The sequence below is a fragment of the Elephantulus edwardii genome, unplaced genomic scaffold (assembly GCF_000299155.1).
Source record: "Elephantulus edwardii isolate Elephantulus edwardi_28Jun2011 unplaced genomic scaffold, EleEdw1.0 scaffold00037, whole genome shotgun sequence".
In the NCBI taxonomy this organism is placed as follows: domain Eukaryota; kingdom Metazoa; phylum Chordata; class Mammalia; order Macroscelidea; family Macroscelididae; genus Elephantulus; species Elephantulus edwardii.
Genome location: NW_006399787.1, coordinates 6,929,292 through 6,940,346, shown reverse-complemented (window position 1 = coordinate 6,940,346; position 11,055 = coordinate 6,929,292). Strand labels below are relative to the sequence as shown.

At 40.0% G+C, this 11,055-nt stretch overlaps 1 protein-coding gene across 1 annotated transcript in view; it reads right to left on the bottom strand.

Moving 5' to 3' along the window:
* The window catches only part of SPTLC2 (serine palmitoyltransferase, long chain base subunit 2), a 169,077-nt gene that overhangs the window by 63,127 nt on the left and 94,895 nt on the right, over positions 1-11,055 (bottom strand). Inside the window, exons 8-11 of the mRNA XM_006884770.1 lie at positions 9,823-9,916; positions 8,457-8,562; positions 7,531-7,750; positions 4,555-4,681 (exon numbers count right to left, since the gene is read on the bottom strand). Of these exons, the coding sequence (XP_006884832.1) occupies positions 4,555-4,681; positions 7,531-7,750; positions 8,457-8,562; positions 9,823-9,916 (547 nt within the window). The remainder of the gene's footprint in view (positions 1-4,554; positions 4,682-7,530; positions 7,751-8,456; positions 8,563-9,822; positions 9,917-11,055) is intronic.

Here is an 11,055-nt window from a genome sequence, read left to right as displayed (position 1 = left end):
AAAATTAATAAAATAAAATATTAAAAAAAATCACCCACCTTTGGCATGATAGCATAACTTTCTATCCTCTAGGCCAACAGAGCTCTCTATGTTGTTGTTGTTATTTTTAAGTGCCTCACAGCAACCTTTTGAACAAAAGACCTGAACACTTGTATAACTTTGGTCTTTTCTCCACGTTCACAGAGTTTCCAGAGGCAAGTTATTTCAAGAAGTGGATGCCGCTCCTGCTTCCAAGCTTGTTTGAATTGGGAAGCTCCATTAAACACTGTCCACCACAGTGTGTCTTCACAGTGTGAAGATATACTTATTCACAGATAAGATATATTCACAGATAAGATATACTTATTAATCCCTACTTATAAAAATAAGAAAGGGTGTAATGAAATTCATTGTTCTGGATGTAAGACATCAAGTCAGGTCACTCTTAGCATAACGTCTTTAGGAAATTAATAATAGGCACTTCTTTTTAACAGTCACAGTTAAGACATAGTTAAATGGCCACTTTTGCGGTTCTTAATTTTTTTCCCCTACAAAGACAGTAATAAGACACATTCAACTATGCCATAAAGAGAATTATTACTTTAAAAATTCAAATATAAACTTATTAGGCCATAGTTACAGAAGATGAGGTAGCAAGGTTTATAAGAATAAATTTATTTTTCTTTTTATTAGTATTTTTAACCACTGTTTTAGAGGATAAATAATATGGGTCAATAGAAGTTTGCCATACTAATTAAAAGTTGCAAGGAGTAGGTTTAATATATATTATTTAAAAGTTGGTAATGATAGGTTTTTTGGTGTTTGGTTGTTTTTTTTTAAATGGCTGCAATGTCTTACATATGCCTCCCACTGAAAAGTGGAGTCTAATTCTCACCCGCTCCAATCTGAGCTAGCCTTAATGTCTTGCTCTATAATCATCAGCGTGGTTAGATCAGTAAATCCCATAGGGTTTCTGCTTCTCTTGAATGTTTGCTCTTTGGAAACAGCCCTCTAGGTACCTGCTCACCATCTATGAGGAAACCTACCCTTATAGAAAGGATGCATGAAGTTTTTTTGGTTATACATCCAGAGCTCAGCCTTTAAGTCACTCTAGCCAGAGGGCATGTGAGTGAAGAAGCTTCCAGAGATCCCAGCCCCCAAAGATCTGAGTCTTCCCCAGCTCGCCGGAGAGTTCTAAGCTGAAGCCCCAGACACTGTGGAGCAGAGACAAGCCATCCCTGCTGTGCCCTGACCGAATTCCTGACCCAGAGAATCCGAGAGCATAATAAGATGGTTGTTGTTTTACACCACTAAGCTTTGGAGTGGTTACAGAGGAAACAGATAACTGGAAAACTAGTGCTAATTCAAGTCTGTATCTAGTTACCACATTTCATTTTCTTACCACAGGTAGAGACCCGATTTCATTATTTATCACAGATAGATCATTTACACAGAAGTAATGAATGCACTGCACAGATGCATCCTCCAGGTCAGGCAAGAAAATTTTTAAAGTTAACTTGGACAGCTGTTAGCCAATTTTTAGTCACCTAAATCTGTGAAGCAATGAAGGCAAAAGCCAGTCTAAAACCCAAATACATAAAAAGAAAAAGACACAACTAGTAACATTAAATTGGAAGGTAGAAACTTGTAGCCATTCTTAACAGGCTCTATGTTGCTGTACCAACATTAATGAAATATTTTCTCCCCCAAAGTTTGCTGTCAGGGACCTCTTCAGAGTACTGAAGAGCAATGATGTCAGTGCGGTGACTAAGAGGGGCCTGATCCAGGCCAAAGTCTTTGCAGTTGCCTGCTATATATCAGAAAGCTAGACAATGACTAAGGATGATAGCAGGAGAAATGATGCTGTCTTTGACCTATGGTGCTGGAGAAGAGTACCATGGACCACTAGGAAAACAAACAGGTTTATCCTAAAGAGGGTTCTGAAGATTCGTCTGACATACTGTGGACATGCTGCAAGGAGGCACCACCAGTCCTTGGAGAGGGACCTCATTCTTGGGAGGGTGGAGGGATAGTATGAGAGAGGAAGACCCTTGATGAGATGGATTAATTCAGTGACTGGTGTAAGGGGGTCGGTGTGTCAGTGACAACAAGATTGGCACAGGATAGAGCAGGGTTCAGGGCTGTTGTATAATGGGTCGGGTCGCTATGAGTTGCAAGCAATTCTACATCACACAACAAGATAAATTCATGAAACTGAAAATTATCAGATGCCACTATTTTGAGAAAAAACAAAAACAAAAGCCCAAAACACCAAAACAAAAATCTCCAACTTGCTGAAGAGGATCTATCACAGATCATAAGAAATATTAAGGCAAATTTCAGATTTAAATGAGATTAAAAAAAATCACATGTACCACTTCATTCATTTTATAATGCAAGCCAAACAAATCTCAGAACAAAATATCACAGAACAGTAAATTGAAGCCCTATAAAATTACTCAAAATGATTTGAGAAACATTTAAAAAAGCAATTAAAAAAATGAGTCTTCTCATAGTCAAGATACAAATACTTTTCAAAGTTTAATTAAAAAACCCTTGTACGCTCCCCTTTATCGCAACTTTCTGTAGTCAACACTGCCCTCTGCTGAACCAGAATAAAAGTTCAATTGCAAAACAGGCAAGTACCAGATTGCTATTGCCTCCAATGCCTACTCTGGACTACAAATCCAGTCCAAGAATAACTGGATGCAGGACTACTTTTACTACCTACTGTATGTTGAATTAGAAACTTGTTTTATAAAGGAATTATAACAAAGGCACTAATTCCTAGAATAAGTAGCACTTAAATATGTTAATAAAAGAAAATGAAACAAATGTTACTAAAACACAGTGAAGGAGCCCCTGGTAGTGCAGTGGCTACGTGCCTGGCTGGTGAGTGAAAGGTTGGTAATGGAATCCTTTAGTCCTTCTCCACTAGAAAGTTGTGGCGGTCAGCTCCTGTGAAGACTGCAGCCTTGAAAACCCTATGGGGCTGTTCTACTATATGGTTCCTTTGGGTTGTTATGAGTTGGAATGCATTCCGCATCAAAGGGCTGGGGGTTTCACACACTGAATTACCATATATTTATGTGAAATTAAACAATTCAAGAAAGATTCAGAGGGCATGTTATTGTGTCATGAGAGTCTATATTGTTGCTGTTATATGCTGTCAAATAGCCTGTGACTCACAGCTACTCAATACAAGAGCTCTGAAGCCTGCCCTGTCCTGAGCCAGTTACACTGACTCCGACACACTTACTCTCATTACCCTAGATACTATATCAAGCCATCTTATCTGGCATCTTCTTCTCCTGCAGTCTCTTCACCCTTCCAAGAATGATGTTCTTCCTCAAGGACTGGTCTCTCCTGGCCATGTGCCCAAAGTATGTGAGGTGGAGCTTCAAAATCCTAGCCATTTTCTTGGCAGTCCAAGATATGTTCAAGACCCTTCTCCAGCACCACAACTCAAAGGCATCGATTCTTCAGTAATCCTTAGTCATTGTTCAGCTCTCTGTTGCACAACAATGTCAGTCTAGAGACTAAGGTGCCCCGATCCAGGCCATGGTACTCAAAATTACTTGCTATGCATCCGAGAGCTGCACAGTGATAAGAGTATATCGAAGCTTTGTTCACAATAGCAGCGAGTTGGAAACAACCTAAGTGCCCATCAACAAATAAATGGATAGAGACACTCTGGTATATTCACAAAATGGAATACTATGTTGCAGTGAAAAACAAGGAACTCATGAAATATTATTCAAAATGTGTGACCCTGGAGGACATTATGCTGAGTGAAATATCTCAGTCACAAAAGGACAAATACTGCATGGTGCCACTGTAGTAAAACGGGACTGACATCAGTGTTGAGGGAACACAGAGAAGAAGGGGAGGAATGATGTACACTGCATTGAAACAGATGAGGGAGAGAACTGTTGTCATGAGAGGAGTCCAGAATGAAGGCTGCATAATGGAGTATACTCGGGGTGGGGGGATTGTACACCAACGAAAGAATTTTCTTTTACTTTTTAAAGAGAAGAGTGATCTGGAAGGGGGAGGGGTGGGCAGGGAGAAAAATTCATCAATGAATGAATGAAAATCCAAAGTCTCTGTAAATGTTCATTAAAATTACTAAAAAAACCCCCCAAATCAACAAATGATGAAAGAATTTTCTTTTACTTTACAAAGAGAAGAGCGAACTATGGGGTGAGGGGTGGGTAGGGAGAAAAGGGCAACAATGAATGAATGGAAATCCAAAGTCTCTGTAAATTTTCATTAAAATTTACAATAATGAAAAATTTTGTAAAACAGAGTATATAGGAGAGTAAAATTAAAAGCTCACCATCAATATATTAAAAAGTTCAATACTTACTTGTCTAGTATTTCTGATGTGTGTGTCCAACAAACAGTAAGCATCCAGAGAAACAAAACCTCACACACTAGCCCACTCTACCCTTTAGTAGACCTGACTCCTTATTTTAAGAAAAGGGACAAAGAACAGGCTCAAGGAAAAAAGCATGTTTGGGTGCTACATCCTTACTGAGCTGAAGACATATTCCCATGTAAATAAGGCCTTACCCAGACTGGTGCCATCCAAGCCCATGATGCACTTCATGGAGGTGATGATCTGCTCCACGACAGGTGGTGACAGTGACGTGGCATATACTGCACTATGAGAATGTGTTCGCAGATAGTCTATCAGCTCCTAGGGAGAAAACGAGAGGGAATTCCTGAATTCACGAGCAGTGCCAACCACTGCTACCCTTCTACTTGCTAGTAGATTCAAATGGTAAGGAGCTGTGCTGCCAATCTGAAGACACACAGTTTGAATCCAGCAGCTGCTCCTCAGGACAAAGAATGATGGGCCTTCTCCTGTGAAATCTACTGCCTCTGAAAACCCACTGGAGGGTCGGCTATGAGTTCGTTCTGACTCAATGTTACTTAGCAATTGGACTGGAATAGATGCAAGTTCAACTAACATGCTTAAAGTGTGCTGAGAGAACAGAGCCAGAAAGAAGGCTAAACTAACAGGCTTTGCTTTGTTTTTAAACAAATTAGAATAGAGAAGAAAAGTCAGCATTAGAGAAAGCCTCTAGATACCACGGAGATTAATGGTGCTGTCATGCTGCCACAGAGCCTTCACCTTCACAGCTCATGTTACTCTTGCCTCACATCACAGTCACTGGTATTCATTACCACCAGACAGACATCATTAATGTGCAAATTAGCTGAGAGCAGATTACCCTCCTCTGGCGGTGTAGTCTGTAGGGAGCTGCACTGTTAGGCCAAAGGCAGTGCCACTCTAGCAGTTCAAATGCAGGAGAGAAAGACGGGCACTTTCCCCCGCTATGATTTATGGCTCCTGAAAACTCACTGGAGGGTCAGCTGAGTCAGTTCCAGCGCATTGACAGTGAGTGAGTGAGTGAGTGAGTGAGTGAGTGAGTGAGTGAGTGCCCTGTAAATATAAAATGGTAGAGTCCAGCTGATAAGTGAGGAGTAGACGTAATACAGAAAATGTCTTACCCTACGCTGCCCATCTTTACACACTTAATAAATGGTCCTCTGACATCAGTTTTATAGGCATTAACAGCTTCCCAAAATGACATTTATGTGAAAAAAATTTACTGTGTCTGTTACTCTAAGACTAGATCAGAAAAACCGTGGTTTTTCTTCATCAATCATATATCCCCATCCACTAATATCTTTTAATGTCACTGAATTTTCAAACACAATGTATACATAAGAAGCTTAGGGACCAGAAGTTAATAAAGAGCTATCTATCTTCATGGCAGTGAGTATAAAACAATGTATCACTTCAAAACCACTAACTATTGTAGAAAAAACCCCAAAGCACAAGGATAGTTAAATATTCCATAATAGTACTTATGGTTTTTTGTTTTCATCTTTTGGCTCAGCAACAAATCTTAGCAAAAAGCAAATAACTCTCCAAAGTGAGTCTGGTTTCAGGGTTGATTTAAAATTTCAGGTAAAATTTAAAATAAAAAAACTATCAATTTTGATTGTTTGTTGTTGAGTGCCTTCGAGTTGAGCACGACTCATAGTGACCCTATGAACAAAAGGCCTGAAGCCCCTCTACAACTCTCAACATTTATCAAAGTTCATAGAGTTTCCGGAGGCATGTTGCTTAGGAAGTGGTTGCCACTAGTGACTAATAATAGGGGCTCCTCCCAACACACAGGGCAATCAATCAGCAAGAAAGATATTCTTCAACACTATCAATGGAAAGGTTTAGAATCCCAGTGTAGTAGTATGTAACGTGTGGGGCTGTCAGCCCAAAGGTCCACAGGCACTCCTTACTGCAGGGAAGATGGGCAATCTCATCTCATGAAGATTCACGGCCTTGGAAAACAAGAGGAGCATCTCTATGAGTTGAAGGTGACTTGACAGCCATGGGTTTGGTAAGACAAGGATTAAAGAGGAATTAATGACATTCTGAACAGATGATATGCACCCCATATTTGACAAAACATTTTTTTCTACTGTTGCAGAGTTCTTTAATAAGCTTTATTAAAATATAATTCACATACTACAGAATTTACCTTTTTAGAGTGCTGAGTTCATTGGTTTTTATTTTATTTATGGTGTTGTGTTAACTTCATTATGATCTAATGTTGGGACTTTTATGTCATCCCCAGAATAAACCCTGAACCCATTAACCGCCATTCTCCACCTCCCCTGTGTCCCCAGCCCCTGAAAATCACTAATCTACTTTGTCTCTGTCGATGTGCCTATCCTGGGCATTCTGTAAAGAGATCATACAATACGTGCTTTCTGTGTGTATCTTCTTTCACACGATGTTTTCAAATCTACGTTGTATGATGGGCATCTGTTACATTTTTTAAACTCTTACAACTACATATTTACTTCCATTTTAATGATAAGGAAACTGAAAGGTCAAATGTCTTACCCAAGGTCTCAAAAAGTAAGCAGAGATATATTTAAATGTTAGCCTGCTAGTATGGTTCACCTTCATTATCAATTTACACTGATCGTCAAATGCCTTGGAATTCACATACATAACTTTTAAGTAAAAAAATGCAATGGCTTGTATCACCTAAGAGCTGGCAAAACAATCTCTTTTCTTTCTGTGTCCACATTTGCCTTAAGATGCAGCTGTACCCAAAGGCAAAGAAACTAGTCCTCTATTCTCAATGGCAGTTATGACAACCTTACTACTACTAAGATTGTGAGTAAAACTTAAAACCCAACAAAAGACTACAGCAGACAGGAAGTACCACTGTGCATATTTTTTTCATACAACAGAGTACTCTGTATCTCAGACCAGCATGTAGTGTAGAAAGAAACTAAATTAAGAAAACAAGAAACAATGAACAGAAACAGCCTTCAGCTCAGCGAGGAGACATCACACTCACTCACCAGCCAGCTGAAGTGTAAAGTCTACTGGCACTATGAGCCTCACCACAAACTCAGGAACTCAGCATCGAAGCTCAGCACTCTAGCTGCTAAGCAGGACTTGCTAAATCTAGTAGCCAGTTTCTAATCTTTACATGTTCACAGTCTATTCCCATTTACCTTCTTGCCCCCAATGTATCCTCCAGAAGCACCAAAGCTCTTTGTGAATGTTCCCATCATAACATCCACATCTTCAGGATCCAGGCCAAAGTAGTCCACCACACCTCGTCCCGTAGGGCCCAGGGCCCCGATGCTGTGAGCTTCATCCAGATACAAGTAGGCTTTGTATTTCTTTTTAAGGGCGATCACTTCAGGAAGGCGAACAATGGATCCCTCCATGCTGGCAAGATGGGATAAATGAGAACAAAGATGTTTATATCTCAAAATTATTATTATTATTCTCAAAGTTTATTGCCTTTTAAATAGTCTGAGATCTCTTAAGTATGGTTTTAAACTGTTAGATGCTGCCATGACTACAGATGACTAGGGAGAATAGATGGAAGCTTTTATAAGCATCAGAGAGAGCACAGCTGATCTTAATCTACAATTTAAGGGTAGAAGTTACTGCAGAGTCTTTTAAAATTTATAATAATAGACAACATTAGAGTCTGCATCACATTGCACATGTAATTAAAATTACCAAAAACCCTCCAAACTCCACAACACATTAGGTGGCAAAGTGTAAGTTTAAAGGCAGCAAATAATTACTCAAAATAAAATATCCCTTATAATTGTGTGGAATTTGACAGAAAACATATTCTAATTCTTCCCTTATGTAAAAATCTTCCAATAAATAGTATGAAAAGACAAGACCCAAACAGAGGGGGGGTGTGGAGACAGTGTAAAACAATGGAAAAAAGAAAAAAGAACCAGACAAAAAGATTGCTGTCCCCGCGCTGGCTGGCTCTGCCTGCAGGTATTTTTAGTATGCCACAGACGCCACCTCACTTTCCAGAGGGGGGTCTAGACTAGAGTTTCCTTTAACGTTAGAATTCTATGACTTCATGGCGTAAAGTCACAAAGATTAGAAAATAAAGCAGGATTACCTATATATTCCTTCCACAAGGATTAGAATTTTCTTCCAGGGCCTTCGTGTCCGAGGCTGACCATAAACAATGGCATCTTTCAATAGCTTCTCTAGGCTCTGCATATCTATGGCACACAAAGAGGAATTTCAGTACAGACTCTCTTCCTCTTTCCTAACTTCAGTCCAGAACTGCAGATATACATCTCTTAATCAGGAAGAATGTCTCAGACAGCAAAGGACATTAATATACTGAGTTGGGCAGAAAAAAAAGAGAGGGTAAAATGGGTGAGTTGCTACCAATTTGAGCGGAAATCTCACCGAAAATGTAACAAATGCTCACAAGCATAGAAACTTGGCTAGATGAGTACAGCATGGTTGAGTACAATGATTAACTTGCTGTGAAAGGATCAGTGCTGCATGTTAAATATAAACAACCCTGCCATTCAGGTAGCTCTTTTGTGTCTACAGACTCATTCCTAAGCTTAGTGAGCCATTCAGAAGTGAATACGTAAGGACTGAGAAGGACAGTGTGAATATGTGATTGCAAATACACCTGCCACCTAGTAAGTCAGGCGGGCTGAAGGGATGAGGTAGCATGACGTAGCGCTACCTGTTCTGACAAAGGGCATTCACATGTATTTTACCAATAAAACAGCAGGCCACGGAAAACAAAGTCCTGTATGCAAGCCTCCCACCACAAAATAAAAAGTCAGAAAGAGTACTGTCCATCCATAATCCTTCCAGCCAGCAGTAGAGATTAAGGTGTTTTGTCAATATGTGCACAAAATATGGCTAAAAGATATTTAACACATTGTTTGGTCATTTCCCCCCCTCTCGTATGGTTTTTACTTTAACTATGAAAGCGGCAAAATATTTTTAAACAAATAATTATTTGAATAAAGCACAAAGATGTGTTCATTTAGGAAGATAATGATGTGGCCTAGTGGCTTCTTTTCCTGTGACATCTATCCCTCTATCTGTACTTTAGTGTCTCTCTCCTGTTCTGTAACTGGCAATCTGTCTTTAAGTCTCTTTACTAGCCAAATACTCTTACAATCAGAGACCTTGCTTTAATCATCTCTATATACCTTGTGCTATGGCAGGACAGAACATACCTATCTAGTCAATGTATATTGAACACAAAGAAAAGGGATGAAAAACTGAAAGGTGAAAGAAAAGAAAAGACATTTTATTTTATATCAAAAAGCTTCCTGCAGTCTCTACTTTTAGAACTTTTAAAAAAAATGGGAACCAGAAGGTTATTCTAAATATAGCTACTGGAGCTTCATTTGTATTTTCTATTATGAAGGTAATTAATGCTACCACTTTCACTGCCCAAACAGTAAGAGTACTAAGGCTGGCTGTGAACTCCACTGCGGACTCACTGTTATGCTTGAAGACTCGAATGGTCGCTCCTGACAGCCTTGCTCCTAAAACAAGTGATGCATGGTTCAGTTCATCACTCAGAATCAGGCAGCCCTGCAAAACCAGACACAGAGAGGTAAGAAGCTGGAAAAGAAAGGTAATTAGTTACACAAATTCCAAAACATGGGGACCAACAAAACCAAACTAAACCCCAAATCCACTGTTGTCACGCCAACACCAACTCACAGCACACACCTAGAGAACAGGCAGAACTGTCCCGTGGGGTTTCTCAGACGGTAAAGGTTTAAGAAATCAGACTCTTTGTTTCTACTGTGGTTTAGCAGCTGAGTGCTTCAACAAAAGCTGCATTACCACAGCTCCTATTAAAACAAACAAAAGACAACTCCTGATGACTCAATGGGACCCTTTGTCAACTTTTAAAGGCTGCAAATCTCAATAAGAGGGGACTCTCTCCGTGGCACTGGTGTATTCAAACATTGCGTTTTGGCTGGCACCAGAACATACTACAGAGCATGCCTCCAGAACACCTCAAAAAAGGTTAAAATTACTAATCATTATGTCCTACTAGGCAAGCCTCATACAACACTAAAACTATAGATTTTAAGGGGAGAGGAACCAAGGGAAGAGAGCACATGAGTATTTATTTAGCAAAGAATATCTAAGATGAAGTTGAACCAAGAGGCAGTCGTCAGAACAGAGCAAGGAAACAATGCATGGTTCAAAATTAGGAAGGGCGTAGGCCAGGGATGTGTTCTGTTTCCATACCTTTTCAACCTGTATGCAGAACAGATTATCCGGGAGGCTGGGCTCTGTGAGGATAAATGTGGGATCAAGATTGGTGGAAGATCTAGCAACAATCTGCGATATGCAGATGACACAACCCTGCTTGCTGAAACTGAGGAGGACCTCATGCACTTGCTGCAGAGGGTCAAGAACTGCAGCCTCCAATATGGATTGAGGCTCAATGTCAAGAAGACAGATTCTCACTACTGGGCCAATTGGCAGCATCAGGATGGACGGCGAAGAGATTGAGATTGTACACCGCTTTAGTCTGCTTGGCTCCATAGTCAACACTCTTGACACCAGTAGACAGGAAATTAAAAGACGTATTGCCATGGGAAAGTCTGCTGTGAGGAACCATTCCAAAGTGCTGAAGAGCAATGGTGTCTCTCTGGAGACTAAGGTGTGTCTGATACAGGCCATGGTCTTTGCGATCACTTGTTATGCATCAG